The sequence below is a fragment of the Alosa sapidissima genome, chromosome 1 (genome assembly GCF_018492685.1).
Source record: "Alosa sapidissima isolate fAloSap1 chromosome 1, fAloSap1.pri, whole genome shotgun sequence".
NCBI lineage: Eukaryota > Metazoa > Chordata > Actinopteri > Clupeiformes > Clupeidae > Alosa > Alosa sapidissima.
Window position 1 is genome coordinate 19424996 of NC_055957.1, and position 27765 is coordinate 19452760.

The 27765-nt window shown below is 43.4% G+C and overlaps 1 protein-coding gene across 2 annotated transcripts; it reads right to left on the bottom strand.

The window, feature by feature from the left end:
* LOC121706750 (sorting nexin-25-like) lies at positions 1-27731 on the bottom strand. 2 transcript variants are annotated; one of them, XM_042088749.1, is made up of 19 exons: positions 26811-27731; positions 26032-26116; positions 23885-24101; positions 22022-22194; positions 20474-20660; positions 17938-18008; positions 16580-16758; positions 15121-15252; positions 12078-12362; positions 10647-10802; positions 8625-8756; positions 8290-8430; positions 7837-7950; positions 7514-7675; positions 6839-6956; positions 6526-6592; positions 5497-5678; positions 2282-2382; positions 1-987 (listed from the first exon to the last, which is right to left on the bottom strand). In XM_042088749.1, the coding sequence occupies exons 1-19, from the start codon at positions 27138-27140 to the stop codon at positions 877-879; spliced, it is 2943 nt and encodes a 980-aa protein (XP_041944683.1). In that variant the 5' UTR covers positions 27141-27731; the 3' UTR covers positions 1-876. The 2 variants fall into 2 exon arrangements, with proteins under 2 accessions (XP_041944683.1, XP_041944693.1); XM_042088759.1 differs by lacking the exon at positions 10647-10802.
* Between the last annotated feature and the right edge of the window lie 34 nt (positions 27732-27765).

Consider the following 27765-nt stretch of genomic DNA (forward strand, 5'->3'; position numbering starts at 1 on the left):
TATTTCATTTGGAATTTATTTCAAGTTTTTGTATAAAATAAATCTCTGCCTCTACATTACTACAACACCATTACTTTTTCACAGTGATGCGTCAAGACATACAAAATAATAACGTAAAAGAATGCTTTAAGTCACCTCTTTGAGTCCAAAATGTAACAATATTTTTCAAACAATTATACAGAATAAATACATTATACCTTCCAAGGAGGTTTCATGCAACATCCTCAAATTAGTTTTAAAATGAAACAATAAACTGAACAAGTGGTACAGGTTATCTGTGCACACACAAAAGCAGAAACATTAGAAAAAAGGAGGGAAAACAATATGTAAAACATGACAATAAGACAGTAGGACCTGCTTCCTGTAAGGACTAGAAGAAAGGGCACATACCCAGCATTTAAAAATAATTCATGTTCAAAACAATTCATGTTGCCAAACAGTGAACAGTGATCCAAACCATGAAAGATTCAAAGACAGGGCTTCACCCACTGGGGTATGGGCTAAGGGGCGAGGCGCTGCGTCTGGCCGAAAGCCAGTCAGCTAAACAAAACAAAAGAAAACAAAACAAAGTGAACACCTGTGCAGGAAACTTAAGCGCATGCCCTCAGTCCATCTAGCTTTGCATGACTGCCAACATCTAGCAGCCTTGCAACGCTTTTTTCTTTGTAAAAAAATGATTATTCAGTATAAGCATTTGATTTGGTTATTATTTATGCATGTATAGTTTGAAGTGCATTAGTGTGATCAGAAAGGTGAGAGGTGAGCTGCCACTCTGTATTTCTTTTTGAATGTGTACGTGGGGTGGGGTGGAGTTTGGGTCGATCTGTGATTGTGTGCAGTGATTAAAAGAATCTGTTTGTGATAAGTTGGTGACAACTAGGAGAGTTTTGTTATCGTTTTCTCGGTGAAGAGTGAATCGGATCCAATCTGGTCCATTTCAGCAGACAGCTCAGGGCAGAGCTCTCTTAGCAGCATTTCCATAAGGATCTAGAAACAAACACACACACACACACACACACAACGTCCTCAATTCTCAATTCAGTTCTAAATTCTCAATAAAGTCCTCAATTCTCAATTCAATTCTAAATTCAAACAAAAAGTTGTTGATATGCATGCTCAAAAGGCATTCAGATGACACCCCTCCCTTCCATGCATCTGAAGCTACATGTTGATTGGCTGGAATGGCTGAATGACATTTCCTGTTTCCCAGAGTTTCTTTCTTTTCTTTTTTTTTTGCACTGAATGGCCAGCTAGAGGAACATGAGAAGATTGTTTTTCTTTCGGCAGTGTAAACACAGCAGATATCACTGGTCAACTCATTTGTAGAGTTTGTAGGGAGCCAGAGCTGAAGGACAGAATGATTAAAAGCACATAGATTTTGTGTGACCGAGATCCTTCTTAATGAAATTAATGATATTTCTTTGTATACAGTACTGACATTTTCATGACCTCGTTCATACTGCTAATATCCCATGCTGCAAATACTGCAGTCCCACAAGTTGTCATTAGATGGTAGTGTGGAACATTCCATTTACTTTTGACCTCAACAACCAATACAGCGATTCAAACATCATCATGTTAGAAATGTTAGTAAAAGCTTTTAACATTTAAGGGGAAAACACTCTATACTCAATCTTTGACCCCATTGCTACCAGAAACACAATTTGGAACAGTCACAATATAACCAATTACACAAACATCCACATTTATCTCAATCCAAAATGACCAACCAGTCAAAATATCTGTCAAGATAATTTAAATAGCAGAGAATGTCTAATAAGGGGACAACTTTCACTCTCGGGAAACTGGTTGCAGTTACACTCTGGTTCCCATGTGGGGGTGCTCCCAGGCGAGTGCAGAATGAATGGAGGTCTATGGAGCTGTACCAAAGTCCTTTTAGGCAAGTCCCTCCACTCGGCGGCCATATTGTAACGCTTTTTGGGCACTCATCAGGCATCTATTTCGGCAGAAATGCGCGTGCGCAAGGCTTCATGACACCAATCTTGCTCCAGCAGCGAGATCACATGATTGGCTCAATGTATTCACATGTCAACGTTTTGCCGCAGAAGGGGTGTGATATGTGTAGACAACTGCCATATTGGCGTTACAAACTAACCCCATGCATTTCTATGGAGGGTTTTTTGAGTGCTGTGACGTGTGTCCCCTCCTCTGGCTCTAGTCATAGTCACCAATACTGTTAGAGAAAACTATCCTTAAATATAGTACAAATAAAGCAAAAATATACTAGAACAGATAAACAAAATAATCAATAACTGCTTACATAAATTAGGTGTCTGTTAGCATTGACCTCCTGTAGGGCATTGAAGACACGAATGACCCCAAAGCGGGCATTTTGTTGCCCCACTAGGTTCTGTAGGGCATCTGAGGAGAGACCATAGACGTATTAAAACATACTGCTTTTTTTGGACAAATGGCAGACACTGGCTATTCACTATTAAACTGATGAAAGTGTAAACTTTATGGAAGACCACAAGTTTCTTACAAAAGCCTATGGGTCATTCCACGTCAGTTCAACCAGGGCCCACGCACTTAGGTCTCAAAAAATTCTGAAAAAATTACCAGGTGTACCTATGTTACCCAGGAGACACACTGTAAAATTACTCTTATGTAAGATCAATACTTTCCAAGATACAGCCAGTTTTACAGGGGGAGGGGGGTGTCGATTTTGTTCGGCCTCTTTTTTTTGTCAAAGTTCACAAGCCCACAGCGCAAGAACTAAACCATGTAGGAGGCTCAAATTTTGCATGCTGGTACATAAATAGGAATAGTATGTAGCAAAATAGTCACGTTTGGTCTGGATAATCCTGCATGGTCATAGCTGTACCTCAAAGTTGATACAAATTTTATTGGAGTTTTTGGCTGGGCTCTGTTTAAGCCTTCAGAAGACATATTTGTACTCAACATAGGCTGTTGATTTATTTTCCTTACTGATATAAGTAGAAACACTCTCACAAAAAGCAACAAACAGAAAATAAATCCCTTCAGGGTCTGAACAGCAGACCTCACAAGTCTGAAAAATCATTTTGGTTATCATTTTCAGAGCACCCAAACACCTTGTGGGAATATACAAAGATTTTTTAAATATGTTTTTCCTTATTCTCCATGATCCCTTCTTTTTGAAAACACCAATTTGACTTGTCTTATGCAAATCTTTCTTTTTTATTTTCCACCCTGAACATGGGCAAAATGCCCCATTGACATCAATATGTTTTATATAGTCACCACACTGCCACCTGTGGTTGTATAGAGTAACCTCTGGTAGCTCTATACAAAACACATTGATGTCAATGGTGCATTTTGCCCATGTTCAGGGTGGAAAGTGAAAAAGAAAGATTTGCATAAGACAAGTCAAATGTGAGAGTGTTTCTACTTATCTCAGTAAGGAAAATAAATCAAGAGCCTATGTTGAGTACAAATATGTCTTCTGAAGGCTTAAACAGAGCCCAGCAAAAAACTCCAATAAAATTTGTATCAACTTTGAGGGACAGCTATGGCCATGCAGGATTATCCAGACCAAACGTGACGATTTTGCTACATACTATTCCTATTTATGTACCAGCATGCAAAATTTGAGCCTCCTACATGGTTTAGTTCTTGCGCTGTGGGCTTGTGAACTTTGACAAAAAAAAAAAAAAGAGGCCGAACACAATCGACACCCCCTTCCCCCTGTAAAACTGGCTGTATCTTGGAAAGTATTGATCTTACATAAGAGTAATTTTACAGTGTGTCTCCTGGGTAACATAGGTACACCTGGTAATTTTTTCAGAATTTTTTGAGACCTAAGTGCGTGGGCCCTGGTTGAATTGACGTGGAATGACCCCTATACAAGGCTCTAACATGTAAGGGCTAATGTATAGAACGCCGGTCATTATTGGGAAAATAAGTCTCGACAGGGCGAACCGGACCCCGAAGCGCCAGCGGAAGGGTCTTGCTTTGCCCTGAAAGGACTTATTTTCCCAATAATGACCGGCGTTCTATACATTATCCCGCTTATGATAGGACTACTTGCCAACACGACAAAATAAACTCCACGATGTCTCTTTACATTGTTATCGTTTCGTTGTAGCTTTTGCTGAGAAACAAATAGTTTGCAAAACACACTCAACTTGAATCAAACGTTCTTTAGAACACAGCTGATCAACCGTCTGTCTTCACTTTTGAATGAAAATCCGTTGCCATTGACAGCGGTTATTATTTAGAGGTCCTAAGACGAAAATAATGACCGGTAGAACTTTGGGAAATCCCATTCAATGGAGTCAATGTCAATGGAGCATTCTACTTGCATTGTGAAGAGCCATATAATAAACAGTGTAAATACACAATAAAGACTTTTTTGAGTCAACAATTCTTAAGATGTTCAGTCTTACAACAGATCTCTCCTAAAAGACAAGACCTACAGTAGCAAGCAGCGGCTTTCCTAAAGCAATGCAAGTAGCTGCTATGAATTATTCAAGGTATTGGATCAATTCAGGTTGAATAGACTGAAATGTTTCGGTTAACGGTAGTTGCAGTGATATATGTTGTTGTCAAAACTGAGGTTTCTGAGTGTGTGTGTGTGTTTGTGTTTGCATGGATATCTGTTAGGAAGAGGTGGCCTGGCAACAAGCTCGAACTAAGTCTAGGGAAATTAGATGTGCTGCCCAGACCAGAGTCCCTAACCTAAGTGTGTGCAATGGTGGGGCAGTCAGTGTGTACGAACTAATAGAAGATGAAATGCAAGAGGACACCAGCTTACCTCCAAGTCCTGGACCAGCCCGCGCATTGCCTTTTCTAGGCGACCAGCCCATACGTAATTCCTAATTCCAAGAATGTTCATAGAAAAAAAGTGCGGAAAACCCCAACACAAAGACAAAACAACGAAAATGTGTCCAAACACAAAATATATCCAATGGGAGAAAGGGAATATTCATCAAAAGGGTCCAGGGCGGAAACCATGAGGTGCTGGCAGGCCCCAAGCAGGCCTTTCCCCATGCCAAACTGAGTTCCCTCCATCAAAGCCGCTTCATGGCTTTTATAGCTAGCTCACAGCTACCAGGTCAAAGAAACAAACTGGTGCCCCCTTGTGGATGAGATGTGTTTGTGAAAGTGTGCTGTCTCACAAAGTGCAAATCACAGGCAGCACATCGTAACAATATCTGTGTGTCTCACTCAGTGTTTTGTTTTAATTAGTGAGTTGTGAATCTGTGGTAAGCAGTAGAAAATTCAATAATTATAGACACAGACAGACAGACACACTGTATGAAGGGAGCCATGAGTAATCCAATGCAAGTTTGATTAACCTGTGGCGTTAACTAAAGTAATAGGATTTCAGAAATGACGCAAACTCTACATCTGGTCTAAGTGACTGAACACTTCTTTTAGACATTTAGAATCTACTGAATATTCCACGAGTGGAGTGCTCTACTCCTGCAGAAAACACCGTTCAGGCACAATAAGGTGCTTGTTTTGCATGCCAGGTTGTATTTTTCCATGTACCTGGAACACTTTCTAGAAGTTTCTTCTGAGCTCGCTCTTTGGTCTCCTGCCTCTCCACCTCTGTCCTCGCGTTACCGAGGAGAGCACGTGTTCCGTCAGGCCAAAAGGTGTCTCGAAATATGCTAATGTAGTAAGCGATCATCGGCTCCCCAAAGATCCAGCTCACTGTGTCGCAAATCTGCCTATAAATCCAATCAGAAAACAAAGGCAGTTTGAGGAAGCACACAAGTGTATCCATTTTTTACTTTGAAATCAGTTAAAGGGACTCTGATGACATTCCTCAGTGACTAATGGTGGCAGCACAAAACCATCATCTTCAGTGGTCTGACATTTTTCTCTCTCTCTCTGTTATTTACACATTCAACAGCATAGTTCTGAGTAAAATATGTCCACTGTTCAGTGGACCACAAGAGCTCATTGTGTCATCAGCCCATTGTGCACATGATTTCAGCAACTGGGAAGTGAGACCAATTTGATGATGTCTAAGCATCCAGTGAGAACACACACACAACTGTACTAACTCCAACAAACTAATGTCTTTTTAAGAAATTCATCAACAAAATTCAACATAAATATGAAAGACCAATAGCACAAAAAGTCACAGGTATACAGACACTATGAATAAGCTTATATTTTTGACCTTTGCAATGAATTGTAACGAGAGTAGCTGTGACAACATTAACTTAGTTATGAATAAGCAGTGACCCAACAGAATCTAGATTCTTTGAACAGCTGCTGGGGAAACACAGGTGACACTGGAACGCTCACTCTCTGAGGCAGGCTGGCCCAAATGCTTAATCTAATTCTACTATGTCTTCCTCACAATGGTGCTCTCTCTCTCTCTCTCTGTGTGTGTGTGTGTCTCAACACAATGAAGTGCCATTGGACATTTATCTAATTCATGTGGATGAAGACACTAGGATAGTTGGAGTGTTGCAGATGGCATCTGCTTAGCTGTTTGTGATCACTGTGGACATTGAAAGAAAGAGAGATAGACTATGGACAGATAAAATCTTCAACAACACTCACTTGTTTATGGTGCGTCCGAATGTGACCTGGACCAGTGAGATCAGAGTCTTCCTCACCCATTTAAACACTACAGGAAGAAGCCAGGCGCACGCACACACACACACAGACACGCATACGCACACACACTGTGTTACACATTCAAATAGATGAATTATAGAGCTATTACATACTAAAACCCTGCAGAAACAAGCAGGATGCCACAAATAGACAGAACCGATATAGCAAGCCAACTGTGGATAGTCAGTTATATGTTCTTTAATAAGGTTCTGAATGGAACCATGAGCTATCACAGTACACACAGCAGTATACTTACTGCCCCTGAGCTCAAAGATCTCTCCTATCAGCATGAAGGAGGGCTCGGCCAGTAGATCCCTCCTGCCCTCCACCTCCTCACCATAGTCGGACAGGTCACTGTCGTCATCACCATCATCCTGGCAAGCCACAAGCATTGAGTAAGCACAGCAGTGTGTGTGTGTTTGTTTGTGTGTGTATATGTCTGATTATGTGATGTGTGCACATGGTCATCAGAAACTGTTATATATACAATGTTCATACAGTAAATGATTGTTGTGTGCCTTATCTTTGATTTGAGTTGTCTGCATGTACCGGTATTTGTCAGGGAAAGAGAGTGTGCGTAACAGTGCTTATGGGATATTGCAACATTATCACAAATGTTGGTCTATTGGCATATCTTTGCAATGTTAAACTGGAAGAGATTTTGTGTAAATACAACAACATACACAACTGTGTGCGTCCATGAAAGCATGAAGAGAGAGTGAGCGACAGAGACGGAGAATCAGTGAGCGTGTGTGTGTTTGGTGTGTGTGTGCGTGTGTGTGTGTAACAGTGTGTGTGGGACACAGACAGAAGAAGAATCAGTGCGCGTGTGTGTGTTTGGTGTGTGTGTGTGAGTGTGTAACAGTGTGTGAGGGACAGAGACAGAAAGAGAATCAGTGAGTGTTTGGGTAATTGTATTTGTATCCTTAACCTCCTGGTGCGAGAAGAAGTCTCCAGGCAGTCTCTCTAGTAACGAGGCAAGGGTGAAGTTGGACTTCTTGTGTGTGTCGATCACTTTCAGGTGCTCAGGGGACGGGCTAAGGAACGCATATAGTGCCTCACTCTGACACAGACACTCGTCCGACAGCATTTTCTAAACACACACACAGTTACAGAACATACACAGACACATGTGAAATGCACACGTGCACACAGACATTTTGAATTTGGTTTAACATCAAGTGTGTGAAAGCTAATAGCATTGAGGTTTTCTTTACTGGTTCGATTTGAAAAACATGGCCTATTGTCGGATACCTGCAGGAAGTTGTTGAGCTGGTTTTTAGATTTCTCCAGAAACTTCTGGTCTATGGACTTAAACGGAAGCTTACTGACCGAGGGGAGCTGTACCTTCTTCAGCACAGGGAAACACTTCAACAGAGAGAAGAGACAGAGTAAGAGGCACACACACACTTATTTACATACACACACACAGAAATATAAACACAAAGATGTGCGAATTAGCACCTGATCTATACCCTGCTGACACAATGTCAGCAGGGTATAGATGTGAAAATGTACTGCAATCATTTCATAGTATCCTGTAAACATTACAATCAGATTTTAATATGTTTTATCAAATAAATACCTTAGAAAATCATAGCTGATTCCCATGCACACCTTAACGCAGTAAAACCCCTTCAGAGAGAGGGGGGGAGGGGGGGGGGGGGGGTTGGGGGAGAGAGTGAGTGTGTGTGCGCGTGTGTGTACCTCTGTGAGTTTCCTGTGTAGTATCTGGAACTCGCTGAGCTTGCGTGAAACAGCCCACCGGCTGTGTGTGGAGTCGTCTGCATCTGGCAAACTCACACAGATGTAGAAACAAGCCGTGTGCTCACCGTTCTCCTCCACAGCCTGAGAGAGAGAGATTGAAATTGAGAGAGAGAGAGATTGAAATTGAGAAAGAGAGAGAGAGAGGGAACAGGAGAAGAGGGTTTTACCTGACATGACCCGACATGAACGTACAAATGCACTACAGTGCAAAATATAATACTGTATGCTTAACATGTCCTAGCTACACACAAACACACACATACACACACCATTACCTCTCCACCAGTGACGGAGGCTCTCCACATGCCCAGGTTGGTGCACCACCAGTCAGTGCGCGAGATGTGTACCTGAAGGTCAGAATGCTCCTTCTCCATGGTGCTGATCTCATCCATCAGCTTGCATACAATCTACACACGCGCACACACACACGCACACACACACACACACACACAGTTAATGCATGACACACACAGACATCGGTAACACATGAGATTTGTAGCTAAGTCTGCTAGCCCCGCCACCATTATGCTGTTGTAGCAAAAAGAAAACAATATAAAGCAACAGAGTGTAAAAGTGACCGATCATTAGCCACAGAGGAATTGGTGCAGAGGCACATCACAAACAACAACATACATCAGTAGGACAGTTGACACTTGTCAATGTACTGATGTACTGTATATTGTTGTGTGTGGTTGCCAGGTCAGAATAGAGGAGCGTCTAGCCTCCAGCCTCTCATTCTGTGCATGGAGGACCAGTCACTGCGCAGTGATTTAAAAGTCCAGTGGCTACACTGTGTCAGTTAGATCAGCGGTCCCCAACCACCGGGCCCCGTAGCCTACAACAGGAGTTTAAAATTCGCAATAATGTCACGTTTTTACATGGCATAGGCCTATATGCAGTTGTTTGATTGCACGCATGTTTGCATTTTGCAAGGTATTTTTTTTACGTCTGTCACGCTGCGCAGCCTCAGGTCAGCTCACTTCACCTTCTTAGTGAACGGTAGTGTCACACAAAGTTAGCTAAACTGCTAGAATGAGCAACAAAAAAACAAGCATCTTTAGCAGGTCACTGGCCAGAGTGTTTGAGTTGCGAGAGCCACTGCAGAGATTTCTTACAGAAAAAAAGTCACCGTTGTACATTTTAGTAATGAGGACTGGGTGTCAAAACTCGCTTACCTGTGTGACATATTCGGGTTGCTTAATGACCTCAACCTGTCACTCCAGGGGAGAATGACGACTGTCTTTAAACTGGCAGATAAAGTCGCTGCATTTAAAGCCAAGCTTGATTTGTGGGGACGACGAGTGGACCGGGGTGTATTTGATATGTTCCAAACAGTAGTGGGGGTTTTGGGAGAGACTGAGGCAGGGCCTTTTCTCCCGCAGCTGGTGCGCGATCACCTTGTTGCGCTTTCAAATGAGTTTGAGCGTTATTTCCCATCCTCCAAAGATCCACGGCAAACCAATGAGTGGGTCCGCAACCCATTTGTCAATATCCCGAATAGTTCTAACTTGTCAGCGCAGGAGGAAGAGCAGTTGATCGAAATTGCAAATGACGGTGGTCTTAAGAGTGTGTATAAGGAAACCTCTCTGGCGGGTTTTTGGATCAAAACCAAAGCAGAATATCCCGAGATAGCTGTAAAAGCGCTGAAAACGTTGCTACCATTTCCCACCACGTATCTATGCGAGGCCGGGTTTTCGGCAATGACTGCAACTAAGTCCAAATTGCGCAATCGACTGGACATTTCAAACACACTGAGGGTGTCACTGTCTTCCATCACCCCCAGATGGAACCTTCTTGTTGCAGGGAAACAAGCACAGGGCTCCCACTGATTATATTCGTAATGCACGTTTAGTTCCCATGTTTTGTTCCCATATTTTGTTAAGCATGTTCACACTTATAGATGTAGCTTCAAGTTGTTCAATATTCATAGTTCATATTGTTCAATTTTCACTTCTTCAAGTTCACGTTTTTCACATGTTTAAGAGACATTGTTACCTTCACTGTTTATACATAACTGGAGCTAGTTCTTTTCAAGTAATGCATGCACAACACATATGGAACATGGAACATGGAACATGGAACCCCCAACCCCCCCCCCCTCCCCGCCGGTCCGTGAAAACAAAAATAGGAAACAAACCGGTCCATGGTACATAAAAGGTTGGGGACCCCTGAGTTAGATAGAATGATTTCCTCGTTGTTGTGCTACTGTGCCAATCAATATGCCTTTTGTATTATAGACTTCTAAGTAGTCAAACAAATGTGGCAAGTACTGAATAAGTGCGCGATCATGAGCGTGCCTTTTTGTCGGGTTTGGGGGAGTTCTGGATGGAGCCCAGGGCCTGGCGCTTGTACTCCAGCCGGTCGGTGATCTGGCGAAGGCGCGTAGCAGCCTTCGCCTGCTCGTTAATGCCAACGCTGTCCAACGACGTGTTGCTACCCGACAAGGACTGGCACTGTGGGAAAGAGACAGAACGAATGGAACGGAACGGAACAGAACAAGGGGGTTACAGTCAGGTTCCACGCTTGTATTTTTGGACAGGGATAGACTTTGTGTCACTTAGCAGAGCAATTACAGGAATAGCAAGGATCAATATTTGCAGGCCTTAAAGGGAAACTTGGCAGGATTTCCCCCTCTGCTGGAGAAATTGTGCATTATGCTATTTCAAACTGTGGAAAAAGGTAATGATAAAGCACATGGATTTGTTTACAAGCTAGCAAAACGGTTAGCATAAGTTCGGTAGACAATGTGGATGTTACAAGGTAAGAAACACGATTTAAAACAAGTTTCTTGTTTCTCACTTCTCTTTCCGGGACGGTAGTCTCAATGTTGCAAGGTTGGTTTTCCGCCTGGGGACGCTAGGGGCAGCGGGAAAAGTCACCATTTTCACCGGAACAGGTCATTTAACCATCCAAATTATTTCTAAACGGGTTTATTACGTTGAAATAGTTGCCAAGTTCCCCTTTAATTAGGGACTTGATTTAGCTAATGGAATGCTTACTCCACTGTGGCGTTCACAAAGAGAATAGGATGGTGACCTCCTGGTTTTGACCTTATTAGATTCCCCACAATGTTGTGATTTTATTGCTTACTTAGAACTGAGTTTTCCAATTATAAATGGATAATCAAAGGACTTAAAATCATTAATAGTTTCAGTGCTTATGTGAGTTCTTACTTTCTTGTGGCCACACCTGTATGTTATTCTGCAACAAACCTTTTTGGATATCCTGATGCTTGTTTCTGTTTATCATTTTTTTCCCTAAACTCTTAAAAGTACGATCTAACAAAGAACTGTTGACCAGATAATGTGCATGACATTGCCCAGCCGTGTGGGCAGTGGGCAGCCGTGGGCCACTGGTTAGCACTCTGGACTTGTAACCGGAGGGTTGCCGGTTCGAGCCCCGACCAGTGGGCCGCGGCTGAAGTGCCCTTGAGCAAGGCACCTAACCCCTCACTGCTCCCCGAGCGCCGTTGTAGCAGGCAGCTCACTGCGCCGGGATTAGTGTGTGCTTCACCTCACTGTGTGTTCACTGTGTGCTGTTTGTGTTTCACTAATTCACAGATTGGGTTAAATGCAGAGACCAAATTTCCCTCACGGGATCAAAAAAGTATATATACTATACTACTACTATACATCTATCTACGTCCATATGTACTGTATTCCATTGTGCTGGACACATGCCCAGGGTGACCGGTGTTTGTGAGTGTCTGACGCTCTAATGCCACTCACCATGTCCTCCTTGTCGTCGGGCGGTGGCACAGGTGTGGCGGCGCGGTCGCGCTGCCCCTGCCGGTGGACGAGACTCTCGTAGAGATCGCTCACCAGGAAGGAGGGGTAGTAGCGCTCCCTCATGCTCTCGTAGACCTCCGCCTGCAGCCGCACAAACACCTCGGTGCCCGTGTCCCCCACCAGCGCCTGCTGGATCTCCCGCAGCAGGGCGCGCTCCACCGGGATCTCCCGGCTCTCCACAAAGAAGTTCTGGTAGATCTCCCCCACCAGGTACGGAACCTCATTCTGAAGCCAGATGTGCAGGATTAGATGCGTACTCGACCAGAAACAACACCACATTGCATTTATATAGACCCTTTCAACAAGAAAAACAAAAACAATGCTTGAACGTTCTATTTTGTTACCAATCTACTTCCGAGAAGGGTTTGTCTGCGTCCTGCAAGACGGAGGCATAACTTGTAGTAGGCGTAACTTGTAGAAGGAGGCGTGTCTTGTACTTTTCTAAATCGCGGTCCACGTGAGATCTTCCTCTTTCGCGGTTATCAATGTTCACACGAGCTCGCGTGAACATTCGAAGGCAAATTGCTTCATTAAGATAGGGTCATTCCACGTCAATTCAACCAGAGCCCAAGCACTTAGGTCTCAAAAAATTCTGAAAAAATTACCAGGTGTACCTATGTTACCCAGGAGACACACTGTAAAATTACTTTTATGTAAGATCAATACTTTCCAAGATACAGCCAGTTTTACAGGGGGAGGGGGGTGTCGATTTTGTTCGGGCTCTTTTTTTTGTCAAAGTTCACAAGCCCACAGCGCAAGAACTAAACCATGTAGGAGGCTCAAATTTTGCATGCTGGTACATAAATAGGAATAGTATGTAGCAAAATCGTCACGTTTGGTCTGGATAATCCTGCATGGCCATAGCTGTACCTCAAAGTTGATACAAATTTTATTGGAGTTTTTGGCTGGGCTCTGTTTAAGCCTTCAGAAGACATATTTGTACTCAACATAGGCTCTTGATTTATTTTCCTTACTGAGATAAGTAGAAACACTCTCACGAAAAAGAATGAACAGAAAATAAATTCCTTCAGGGTCTGAACAGCAGACCTTAGAAGTCTAAAAAATCATTTTGGTTCTCATTTTCAGAGCACCTAAACACCTTGTGGGAATATACAAAGATTTTTAAAATATTTTTTTCTTTATTCTCCATGATCTTTTCTTTTTAAAAACACCAATTAGACTTGTCTTATGCAAATCTTTCTTTTTCACTTTCCACCCTGAACATGGGCAAAATGCACCATTGACATTAATATGTTTTGTATAGAGCTACCACAGGTTACTCTATACAACCACAGGTGGCAGTGTGGTGACTATATAAAACATAATGATGTCAATGGGGCATTTTGCCCATGTTCAGGGTGGAAAATAAAAAAGAAAGATTTGCATAAGACAAGTCAAATTGGTGTTTTCAAAAAGAAGGGATCATGGAGAATAAGGAAAAACATATTTAAAAAATCTTTGTATATTCCCACAAGGTGTTTGGGTGCTCTGAAAATGATAACCAAAATGATTTTTCAGACTTGTGAGGTCTGCTGTTCAGACCCTGAAGGGATTTATTTTCTGTTTGTTGCTTTTTGTGAGAGTGTTTGTACTTATCTCAGTAAGGAAAATAAATCAAGAGCTTATGTTGAGTACAAATATGTCTTCTGAAGGCTTAAACAGAGCCCAGCCAAAAACTCCAATAAATTTTGTATCAACTTTGAGGGACAGCTATGACCATGCAGGATTATCCAGACCAAATGTGACTATTTTGCTGCATACTATTCCTATTTATGTACCAGCATGCAAAATTTGAGCCTCCTACATGGTTTAGTTCTTGCACTGTGGGCTTGTGAACTTTGACAAAAAAAAGAGGCTGGACAAAATCGACACCCCCCTCCCCCTGTAAAACTGGCTGTATCTTGGAAAGTATTGATCTTACATAAGAGTAATTTTACAGCGTGCCCAGAAACACACAAATACATTTAATTGAAAACAAATGCACAAAAAAAAACATGAATACACACACAGACACACACACACCACAAAAATAACAAAACATATACACCATTTGCTCAACAGCTTGCTGTTTTTGAAGATTGCCAGAAAACATGAGTAAAGAGGAAACCTTGTATTGTATCATCTTCAGGCTCCGATTACAAACAATGAATGGCCATACCAGTACTCAACTGTCAAACTAGTTCTGCTATTTAGCAAATTAATATCTATATCTTGCCTGACGTTGTCATACTCAAATTCTAGTCAGAATATGAGTCTGATACTGCTCCATTGGGATGTGATTATGGGGCATGTTTCAAATGATACAGGGGTTCTTCTCCACAAATGCCTCCTTCTCCACAAATGGCTTAACATTGTTTTCTGGTTATTGCACTGTCAATATCTTGTACAACTGACATGAAAGCAAAGTCTAAATGCCTACCTTTTAGCAACAGAGTTTTTGTTAGGAAGAACCGGGAAGAAACACTTTTTAATTAAATGTCACTTACAAAGACATTGTACCATTCTGAAAGCTAATATTTTGTCACTAGCAACCTACATCTGCCCTCTGTCAAACACAGTTGCATTTTCAGCTCTGAACAAAACCGTTCAGGAGTTCTGGTCCGGACCTTGACTCCAAACAGCTCTGGTTCAGGCATAGTTGCTCCACAGCGGAATAAGTCCAGACCGAACTTCCCGACCTCAAATGTTGTGGGCAGGGCTAAGTTCGGCTGGCATCCAGGCTAATCTACATCAGGTAAGTTAAGCAGAATTGGGCTGATGGAATATTTTCATGTCCCTGCTGTAATTCCCCCGATGCCCTCACTGCAATGACTCATTACCCTTTATTGGCTGACTCCACCAGCTCCCAAACTTAATAAAGGCTACCAACCAGTTCCGCTACACACAGACTATACTAGACACTCATTACTCTATCAGATAAACTGATAGAAATGCTGTAATTTCCAGTGATGCCCTCACTGAAGTTCCTCATTCAGCCCTCTACCTTATTGGCAGTCTTCAGGGTCTCCACCAGCTCCCAGAATTTAATGACGGCTGCCTTATCCACTCGTGCCATGTAGACCCGGAAGTATTCACGGCGTGTTGGGTTGGACATGATCTCCTCAAACTGCAGGATCTGGGCACATGGACAGGCCAGTGTTAGTGCAGACACACACAGACACACAGACACACAGACACACAGACACACTGGGCAGTTCAGTATAATGAGTCAATGGCACATGAAAAGGTCCTGTTCATTTAGCAGGAGAATGAAATGGGTGTGGTGTCAATACCTTCTTCTTACAAGCCTCCAACATTAATTACAAGCAGAGCCTATAAACTATAAAACAGTGACCTTTACCAAAGACTGTGAAGATCCATTAGAGTGTGTGTGTGTGTGTGTGTGTGTGTGTGTGTGTGTGTGTGTGTATGTGTGTATGTGTGTGTTTGTGTGTTATGTGAGCTCAAAATGAATGTCAGTGACTGCTCCCTTGCAGTTTCCAAGTTAAAGCAACACCAAGAATTTTCCCTCTGTCGCACGCATGCCATTTGTTTATCCAGCACAGGCTTTGCAAATAACGATGTCCACAGACAAGGTAGAATATTTTGCATGACTTATAAAAGTACGATGTATTGCGACATCAGATGCAAGTCAAATTTGTAGTTTCTTATGTCTCATTCCATCGAACTACAGATCCGCTACCCGATCTGGCAAACTTACATAGTGCGGTTATAGCCGATAGAGGGCCGCGAAGCAAATGCAGAATTGCCGTTCACCCTGTTACGAGTTGATGAACCACTGAAACGATTTTGGAAACATTATTTTAAGGTATAAAAAAACTCTTTGGTGTTGCTTTAATATACAACACATACCCTCTGTGCCTTGTGTCAGCCGTCAATCTGTGTGCCTGTTGTCTGCACAGCTAAATCCAAATTATGGGGGCAATAATCGCCTGACAGGAAACCCATAGTAATGCAACAACCTGCCCTAACCCTCATGGTTCACTTTGTTTTGAATGAAGGTCTACACGTGATGCATGTTTGTACTTCACAGTGTACAGGATTACTGCACGTTTGAACTTCTAACTACTTGTGTAAGTTATGGATAGGAGGTGACCGGACATAACTGGAGTGTCAGGAGAAGGTCTAACTCAATGAAGCTTAGGTTACTTGCATGTCATATAAACACAGGCAGCATGTCTCCACAGCTCAAGGCATTGTGGTTTTCCTACAGGGGTGACCTTGACTCTCTCTCCACACCACCCCTGGCTCTGTAGCAGAGGGCTCTGACTCAGGCCTATGAGTGTAGACTAAACTAGCAACTAGCTACGAGCCTGGGCCGGGGCCCTCCTGCTGCTCTTTGCTGTGTGCCGGTGCTCATGTTGGAGCCGAGCGCCCAAACCAGCCGCCCCCTCTACCAACCCACCCCCCACCCCAAGCCCCTCTCACCCTGCCCCCCTCACCCTGGGAGTCTGGGCCCCCTCGGCCCCGTCAGTGGCCCCGTCCTCCTGCTGCTCGTAGCTGGGCCCCCCCAGGAGCCAGATGCGCTTCTCACACTGCCTCTTGGCCACGGTCAGCTGATTGATGTAACGCTTCATGTTCCGCGCCCGCAGCAGGTCCGTCTTCATGGCCTTGTCCTTGCCTTTGTATAAGTATAAGTATAAGTATATATACTCTTTTGATCCCGTGAGGGAAATTTGGTCTCTGCATTTAACCCAATCCGTGAATTACTGAAACACACTCGGCACACAGTGAACACACAGTGAGGTGAAGCACACACTAATCCCGGCGCAGTGAGCTGCCTGCAACCACAGCGGCGCTCGGGGAGCAGTGAGGGGTTAGGTGCCTTGCTCAAGGGCACTTCAGCCGTTCCTACTGGTCAGGGTTCAAACCAGCAACCCTCCGGTTACAAGTCCGAAGCGCTAACCAGTAGGCCACGGCTGCCCCAAATTGTTGTCTGCAGGCAGGAGAGAGAGGGATACAAAAGGAATAAAGAAAAAAACATTTGTTTATCTATATGCTCATATAACTCAATCACTCAAAAGTGTAATTTAACAATTTAACTGATGCCAATAACTCTAGGCAGCACCGTATGTCTAACTGGTACTGGTTAATCAAGCATGAAATAATTCTCTTTTTCTCTCATACACAGAGAGAGAGGGGGGGGGGGGGGGGGGGGGGGGGTGAAAGAAACAGAGAGAAAAGGAAAGAGAGAGGAAGGAGGGAGAAAGAAAGAGAGAGAGAGATATATCTTTGATTCCCTCAGGTCTATGTGAGAGATTGCATCATCTTTCATTCTGTTATTTTGCGGGTGACACAGAGCGCTGTCCCCTGTGGCTGAGAGCAGAGGGATCTGGTGAACAGAACAGAGAGGAGGGGCAGCCTGTCCATCAGCCCTGCTGCCCCCTCTGGCATCTCGCACGCCTCCACCCCACTGCACCCCACTACACAGTTATAGCCCTTACCACTCCTCTGGCACAAAGCTGTGACTGGAATGCCAAGCATCATGTCAAAATCACAACAATATATACACACACACACACTGATACACAAACATAAATATTATACATGATAGCACACAAATTATCACACACAGACACACACACACACACACACAGACACACAAACACAGACACACACACACACACATCAATAGTATCTGAGGCTCAATAGCATGTAATTCAAAAAAGACCAGTGTGTTGTTACTTTTACATGAATCTACAGCAGGCTGGTGAGCTAGGACCTTCCCAGAATTCCCAGCATTCTTGACCCAATGCTCCAGAATGGGGGGGAGGGGGAGCTGGAGGGGAGTCAGACCCACCTTTCTGCTTCTTCATCTGGGGCAGACTGCTCAGTGTGGTGGCCTGGATGATCTCCACCACTATTTGGTACCTGTGCGAGAGAGAGAGTTATCCAATCAAATGAGTCCATGGGAGTCAATCTTCAGCTGCGACTATCCTATCACAAACAGGCTACACGTCTTCCTTATTCCATTTGGCCAGAGACTAACCTTTACATAACCTACTAATATCCACCCACATTCATCTGACATGCTCTCCGCCCTAACAAAGCTCCTCAAGAGTTATTTAACATCTTATGGGATCAGTTGTTTTTGTTTCTGGAGCCTTGCGAGCTCATAAACAAACTCTTTGTATGTGTGTGTGTGTGTGTGTGTTTGTGTGTGTGTGGAGGAGAGGAGCAGTTACTCCCGGGGATGCTCCGAGAGGCACACTGTCGTCATGGTGAAAGGCCCCCAGCCTATTATCATGCAAGTGTGGTTTGCAGCGACCAAACCCAAGTTTATAAGTGACACTTCTCTTTTTCTCTGGCTTTGTCGCTCCCTCCAACATGAGGATTTCTTTTGGCTGCTAGCGTCGGGGAGGATGCGCCTATTAAAAACGTCTGTGACTAATTGTGATTTCAGGCGTCGCGACTCAGGCTAATCCCCTTTGCTTGTAAATCCCGAGGCTTGGGACACTGCAACCCCCCCCTTCACCTCCCTAGTATTGAATCTGCCATCTGAATCGTGTTCGCATTTTAATACCTATCTGTGTTGTTGATGAAGACCAGGGTAATGTTTCTGCCATTAGTTTTGAGTCAGATAAAGAGAGTGATAACTCAGTTTATCCAGCTACTAGATTTTTTAAATTCACACTTTTCGTTCAGTTAGGTAGTCAGAAAAGGAGATCACAGACAAACTTACTATTTTGTTTCTCAACTTAATCATCTATGTATTAATGTTTAAGAGTGGTTGTCGTCATGGTGATGTACCTACACTAATTTTCATCCACTTTAATTAAGTGTTGTTCCCCTCAATGTACAATTCGCTGTTTCAGATCATTCTGCATCCACCATGCATCATAAAGATGTTTTTGATTTAATTTGGGATAAAATCCTGCAGCTCCGGCTGATCTTCTCGAGACCCAAATCAGCTGCTGTACAGCTGCACTGCAGACAGAGGCCCAGACAGCAGGTGGGGCTAGAAGGCTTCCCTGACTAGGCAGATCACTCGGGCTACGACATGCTAAACAACAATTCACTGCAAGGTTTATCTCCTTCTGTTTTCTGCACTGTAGTTACATTTGTATCAAAAAGGTGCAGTTTGAATGTAACGGTCCCCCTCACCACAGAGCTAGTGTAACACTCATCCTTGCACTCTGAAATCCAACCCGGCCATTTCATTTTTGGGGATGTTTGAATCATACAGGCACTACATACTCAATTGTCAAATGAACCAGAGAGACTTTCTAAGTCAGCGATGTGTTTTGCATGAGTAATAAGCTTGCATACTTGTGACTGGAGGGGAATTACATTTTGGGCAGATGGAAGCTTGATTCGGTTATGCCCTGGCTCTGCCTGATGTTTCTACAAGCTTGCAGGACTAAGAGGCTGGAGAGAGGCAGACAATAAGCAGCTACTGTGTGTAAAATATTTCACATTCTTCTTAACAACCCCATTGAAGTCAGACCCAGTCCCACTGAAGAGCCATCATGAATAAGGTAAAGTAAGCCCTGTCTGACAGCAGCTCTGACAGACACTGAGAGCTTGTGCTGCTAATGGGCTGAGCTCCAGACTGCAGCCAGACACGCACTGAGAGTATAGGTGACAGCTCAGTCTTAATACACAAAATACACAAGCTTTAATCAATGAAAGTGCTGCTACAGACTAGTCTCCCCCATGCTAATGGAGATGAGTCCTCACTGTGTACAATTCTGGTTGAAGACCACAGCCTTCCTCACAACACACAGTGGAACACAGACCAATCTCACAAAACAGGGAAAGGTGGCCAACCCAGTCCAATTACTGAGACTAATGCCAGGCAGACACCATACGTTTTTTTGTGTTTTTTTTCAGCTGCATACGATGGTATGTGGTACGCTGTATGTGTGACTGTGTCTATGTCTGTGTTTGCTGTGCTCACACTGTACATTTGACTGCTCACACTGTGAGAGCATCCAACAAAAATGTCTGACATGCCACATTGGATCAGATTGGAGCTGGAACATTCATTGTTACATTTTCAGCCATTGATAGCCTGCTCAAGCTACACAACAAATTGAACTTCAATTTGGCCCGAGTCAAATAAAATCATGTTAAAATCGTGTCAAAATCACAGTGTCTGTTTGGCTTAAGGAAACAGAGCAAAACAGTCCAGGGCTACATCAGGGGCACCATGTGTGTCAGAATGTGGGGCCTCACAGATGCATGTGTGTGTCTGCAGGTAGTGGAAGTGTGGAAAGGGGAAGCGAGTGGTAGTGTGACAGATGTGTGTGTGTGTGTGTGTGTGTGTGTGTGTGTGTGTGTGTGTGTGTGTGTCTTCAGGTAGTGGAGGTGTGAACAAGGGAGGCGAGGCTGACCTGAGCTGCTGCAGGAAGTCGACGTCGGAGCTGCTGCTGATGAGCTTGATGAACTCCTCGTAGGAGGGCGCGTAGGTGTAGGCCTTCCGGTGGTGCTCCATCAGCTGCTCGCGCTGCTCCAGCCGGGACAGCAGCGTCCGGTTGATGTAGTCTGGGTCACTGAACACCTCCACCAAAGGCCTTAGCACTGAAAACACACACACACACACACACACACACACACAACACACACACACACACACACACACACACGCACGCACAGGCACAGGCACAGGAACACGCACACACAGATGGAAATATGTAAATAAATGAAAGGAACTTTCCCACGTAGGTCAACAAATAAGACAAAATTGAACTTTAATTACCAGCAAGTACCACTAATTCAGACCAATATAAAAGGGCTGGGAGCTGTAGAATAAAAGACATCTGTGCAAACTGTAAATTGGTGCAGCAGTGTCCCCAGGATGATACTGTAAGTGCTTGTCAGGGGTGGCTCCTCTGGTGAGATGCGCTCTGGAATCTAATCATGCCCGTCTCGTCTGCCCGAGAGGTGTCTGAGGTCCAGTCCGCCCTCATCAATCCCAGACATCTCAGCTGTCAATCACTGGTGCCAAGCCACAGAGACCGACACCGAGGTAGACTCTCCTCCTCTCCTTCGTCCTTTCACTCCTCCTCTATGTCTCTCTCTCTCTCCTCTCATCCTGTCTATCCATCTTTCTGTAATCACTTTTTTCTCCCCCTTCCCCTTCCTCCTTCTCCTTATCCTTCTCTCTCCACCTAGGTTCCCCCCGCTCTAGAGTCTCTCTTTCTCTTAATCTCTATGTGTCTGGGTCGCTGTCTTGGAGGAGATCCACTTAATCTCCATGAAGTCCACACTCTTAAACACTTCCCCTGATTAATGAGGGAGCAGGAAATGGCTGTGCAGAATTACACCGTCGACTGATCATTCCACCTGATTGGCACATTCATTAGCACGGTCCCTGAGCTACTGAAGTGAGCTCAGTAGTGAGCTCACTCTCTGCAGCACTCTCCTGCTTGCAAGGTCATTCTTGTTTGGATGTTGGGACATGAGTCACGTTCCAGTGTAGAGTCTGCAACTCCGACCCCTGAACTGTGACACACTCAGAGAGCATCACCACAGCATGCACATGTACTTGCAACTGTAACAAGGTTAAGCAGGAAGCTAATGCAACATAATCAGCAAGGCTTGAAAAAAGCCTCATTTGCAGAATTTAATATTCTCATGATTAATTCTCATGATTCTCATAATTCTCAACACAAATTTAGGAGCCATGTTGTCTGAAGAGATATTGTTGGTAATCAGTGACCTCCACAGGCAAAGTGTTTTATCACCTTTAGCCCTGCTGGCACAGTTAGTGAGGACTATCTACTACAAATTGTAACAAATGCAGTCAAAGGCCTCACTCTCTGTTTCTTTAAGAAACACATGCTGTTTGCAAACAAACTCCTTTTTTGCTGGCCATCAGCTAGTACAGGAGTTGTACAGGAGAGCTACAGGAGTGGCCCTGCCGGACAAGACCAGCTCACCTTTGACGGCGATGACCTCGGAGAGCACCAGGCGCAGCGTGGGGGAGCGGGCGTGACGAGCGGGCAGCAGGCTGAGCAGCAGCAGGCGGGCACAGCAGCGCAGGAAGCGCAGCTCCTCCTGCCGACTGCGCAGACACGGGTGCAGGGCAAACGGCTTGGGGAAGTCCTCCAGACTGGAAGAGAGGGAAGAGGGGGGAAAGAGAGTAGATGAGAGAACAGCCAGAGACCAACCGGTGGACAGAGGAAGAAAGGGTGTGAGACAGGAAGTGGGAGATGAACATGATGGAGTGATGAAAGGTGGGGTTGAGAGAAAAGATGGCAAAGAGAGTTCATATGACAGAAACCGTCTTGAGCTACTTTAATGAGTGATTTGACATGACCGGTTTGTCTACAATTTTGTTTAACTATTTTATCTAATAATCAAAAACAAGTGTGACGATGTGATCCACACTGCACTATTAATTTAACTATATTCAGTTATTCTAGTTCTGGTGGTGGCATTTCGTAGAGCTCTATACTTTAGTCCGAAATATTTTCATTACATAGTATTTGTTTTGCTTATCTTAAGTAGGAGAAGGAAAGTGCCGCACACTCCGAGTAAATGAAGAAAACGTTTAATAGGCGACAACATTTCGGCCTACAAGGCCTTCATCAGAAACGTTGTCGCCTATTAAACATTTTTTTCATTTACTCGGAGTGTGCGGCACTTTCCTTCTCCTACTTAAGTTATACACACCGGTAGCCAGCACCTCATCTTGGTGTGCGTTACATCTCTCCTCCATAGTATTTGTTTTGAACATTTAAAGAGGAAACCCTCTAGGGACAGATTGAAAGGGTCTATATGTCTTTGCTTTGTATTGCCTTGTTTTCACAGTAACCTTGGGTTCTGTTCCATTATTAGAGTTGCAAATGTTACATGGTGGGGCATGTTATGCGTTTCCCAATAAGCGGGAATAATTGGCTACCCTGGCTGACAATTGCACCTGGTCTGAATCCCCTTGGCGGGAGAATATGGATGCTCCTCTGTTGCGTGCGAGTGGTTTTTGTCTGTAGTAGCAAAAACTTTGTTTGTCCCTATGACACTTCTATTTGTTCGTCTCACCACTTCTAGGGAATACCGGTGCTTGGGTTTCTTAACACGTAAAAAGATTGTCCGACCAACGTCGTCTGGGAACTGATGATATTTATTTGTTGTAAAAATGAAAAAGAACTTAAAACATAAAGTATAGTCTCTATTGTCTGGTTGAGCTGAGCTAAGTTCATTCCGCGCGTTCGCCTTGCTCCTGTCACGCTCACGTTGAGTTAATGTTGACGCAGTTGACGGTCAATGATAGTTGGCTCAAGCACCAAAACCCCTCCTGTGGCCTTGGCTTGACACCCCTTTTATCGTTGCACCCCCACAACTCTAGAGGGAAGGTAAACTCAAAAACATTAAAACGTTCTAAATCAAATGTTGAAGGGAAATTGAATTAATAACTATTTATACATTAACTAAAACTGAAAATATGAATATGGCTCCTACATTGTCTGCAGTGTTTCAGTCTGCTGTGCGACTCACCGTGTTTTCTTTATCTGTTTAGTTAAGTTGTTTATTATGTTTGTTTGTCCTTAATTGAAATGATTTGTCCTCATTCTCCTTGGTTTTAGGACATAGGTTCAAATAAAATATATATATATATATATTTAAACCCCCACTTTTGTTGTCAAAGTCTATGTTTGATTTTCTCAGACCAAGACGCTTCCTATCAATACAGAATATGGAAATGACAATACCTCTTCTAGAATTTGACAGGCATGACAATTGATCCACATTGATTTTCTAACACTTTATCTCTTTCCCAAACAGCCACCTATGGACCCCACCTGGTGCTGGCTGCTTTGAGGTCGCAGAAGTGGGCGTGGAGGGTCTTGACCGTGCCGTTGCACACCAGGTCCACCACGTCTATGTCTGCTAGGCGTCCTCTTAGCTGCCTGATCACCTCCCAGAAGTCCTCTGACAGCATCTGGTACAGCTGGCCCTCATCACGACTCAGACGACCATACCACGACTGCACGTAGTCCCTGTAGCTGTAGTCAAACACTGGGAGGGTGATGGAGAGGGTGATGAATGGTGTTTTGTGAGGGAGAAAGAGAGACGTCACTGAACATGTCACCATCACAAATATTTGAACAATCCTAAACACACAACTAATGTTTTTCCTCATGGTTAAAACATTATTGTTTATTTTATATTTTTCTCTGATATCATATGAATTAATATAGGTTAAAGTGATAAGAGAGGACGGCATAGCTGTTCATCTTCTAAGCTGATATTGCTATAATGCCCTACTGTTTAGGTTATTATGCTTTCTCTTAAGTTCTTTCTCAATTCATGTTTAGGAGCTTGTCACTAAGTGCAAGTGCTCTGCCCAGGGTTGTGAGCTGTTATTGAATCAGAGCAGAGACTTGGCCAGGTTTCCTGCTGATTCAAAGACACTATTACACTAAACAGGGCTTCATCAGAGAAGGGCAAATCACAACAGAAATGCTGAGTAGGCAGCCCATTGCCACGAGTGAGAATTAGAATGCATTCTAATTATGTAAGTCTAACTGACCATTTAAAGCTATGTGGTGATCCCCCCCCCCCCCCCCCCCCCCCAAAAAAAAAAAAAAAAGATCTTGACATTGCCAGCCTTGTTAAATCATTTGTAGAAATTCAATCAGTGTGTTACATATAACTCTGGTCATTACCACTCAAATATGTAATGAGAGAAGCATGGCATCTTTGCTATTTTCTCATACTGTGCTTCATGCTAACTCTTTAGCAAAACATCTTATTCAATTTCAATCAAAGAGGAACTGTGAAAGGACTTTTTGCAACCCTTGTTATCCTCACCATTGACAGTCCTCAAGAGTCTGGTGAGTATGAAGGGAATGTTTTTGCCCCTGTGCAAGTCGAATCAGTATTTCTCAGCTCTGGTCATGAAAGGGTCAAGTCAGCTTGCTCTGATGGTGCTAATGTCAGCAATTAGTAGGCTAAGTTTGACACTTCACCAAACACAATCAGAACCTTTGCGATGTTAGCTGAAGCATAAACAAGACTAACATTTAGGCTTATTTGAGGCCACACTGCCTAACACACTTCACTTATCTTCACTTCCGTAGAGCAACAGACACCATTACCCCAGACACACTCTTCACTGACAGTTTCACCATCTGAAACATCATTAGTAATCTGAACAGATAATATCAAAAGACGTGGGGAAGTGGCATATTTTGTTTCTCATGGCTGGGTAAGCTTACACTCATTGCTGATGCTCATAACGTTAATATAATGTAATATAATATAAAGTAATGATATGATACTTTGAGTGGTCACATGCAGACCTTATTCAAACTGAATGTAATGCAACCCTACTGAATAATAACTCAGAGGAACACTAGCACAGAGATCAATTAAATCATCTTTTTATTCTGTCATCATGTCACGCGACAATGAATGTGAGGTATGGGAATTAGCCATCTGACTGCACAGTTCTGTAGACTTGCCAAACATCAAGTCCTTCCAAACACAGCAGATCAGCCAAAATACTGTGTGAAATGTCTGCTCATCACATGTACTGTATAATCTAAGATATCTGTAACTAATCTGTATGATTTTCTCCATTCTCTGTCTTCCATCTCAACTCCTACCTCTGTGGTAAGATTAAGGCATGAGGCAAAAGACATCAAGAGAGGAAAGAAAGATGAGTCTGCCACAATTACATGCAGGTCATTCTGCACAGGTATGTAAAAAATGGGCTCACATCTAACACAGGATTCAGTTCAATAGTCAAATACCACTCACTCAGATGGTAAACCACAGAAAGGGATTAGGGCAGGAGAGAAAACAACAAAATCAACAGCATATCACTTTTAGCATCATCAGTAGATTGTGACTTGGGCTGTCTGCAAGAGGGACATTTTTGTAAGTACACTGTTTATACTTGCTAAACATCCGAAAAGAAATGTTACTGGTAGCTTACACTGACCTTCTTTAAGTACCTTGTCCACATTGTGTGACACCACTACTCGTCGCATCTGTGATGATTCAAACAGTGGCAAAGAGGACCCATTCTGCCAAAAAACGTGAACAATATTCATTTCATAAAACAGTAGGACTGTACAACCTACAACCACTGCCTACCACAACAGCACTGTACTCTACCTCCACCTCCCTCTCATTCAACCACCCACCACACCCTGACTCCATCCCTGCTGTGGACCACATCTGATATCCAACATCTCAACAGTCCATCTCTCCTGACTGATCAGTATTGAAGTTATAACACACAGCATCGGCTGTAATGCAGCACTGTTCATGAATTTGTGAATAGTATAACACGAAAATCAATCTGTATGTAGACTGCAATTAAATTGTAGGTCCTCCTCTGTAAAATCATTGCTTCCAAGACAGAGGAATTAGGTTTACTGTAAACAAACATCCTAGGCTAATCAGGCTAAATTGTGCAACTTGTTGCAAATTAAGTAAATAGGTCTAGTCCATAATGTTCAAATGATCATGTCAGAGACTGTCATGTCATGAGACTGGATGTAAAGTGCTTGAAAAATAGCCTTTCAACATTATTTGCTAGCATGAACTAAACAATTACCTAATAAACATATTGAGATGATAAGGGATAGGCCTACATCATTTGCAAAAAAAAAAAAAGCATTGTATTGTAAAACCAAGGACAGCACCCACTTTGCTTGCTGTTAATGTACTGCCCACTAGGAGTATCGCGTATTCCATTGACCAGTGACCACTTACCAGTATTTTGTTAAAGAAGTCCAGCAAGTACGGTGTGTGTGTTGAGGTGTCAAAGTTTATGAACTTTATGGGACTCTCCTGTGAGAGGAACCCAAAGCATCCAAAGACAAAACAAAGCAAAACAAATGATACATAGAGACAAATCTGAAGAACAAATGAGGTCACGGTGATCTTCCCACTGGCAAGCTGAAACGATACAAGCGTGACAAATCCAATACCGATAAATAACATAAAACGTTGGAAAGTAAAGCACGCAGATTCCACTTTGGCAGGCATTGAGGCATCTTTGAGATCGCTCTGCTTGTCGATACTACCGACGCCAACATGCATTCTGTTTGAAATAACATTTCCCTCGCCACTAGAACTCTACCTGATGGATTCTTTCATGCTACCAATGAAACGTTAACTCTTTGCACTAGAAGAAGATTAAGCTAAGTAGCCTAGGCACGACGAGGTTGTTTGTCTCGTTTGCTATGATGACAGGACATTTAAAGTGAAACAGTTAATGAAAAGTTTTAGTTCTCGCAATCATGCAGTCGTCAAACAAAACATAAAAGGTTCGCTGAGTTAGACATCACACTAATCCATCGTTAGCCACCTCTTTGCTGATAGTAATGGCTAGATAACACCTGAGCCGAAATGACCCACTCCTGTAACGGTTATAACGTAACATTAGAGTGTATCCGCTCAGCAAAAAGACTACAGTATGCTAATTCAATTAACGTTTAAGTTATCCTTGATGTGTTCTCCCTGCGTATTGCTTCGCTGTCACGCTTAAATCAAATGTGGAGAGTGACAGACGGATAATCTCATGGTCCCGGAGTTTCCTGTCTGGTTTTCGAGTACAGTCGATTGAGCAGACCGAGAGGAAACAAACCACCAGCAGAGTGTGCACGCACGCATGGGCTTGGGATACTGGATAAGAAGATAGATACGTCAGGCGCGCACCAGATGC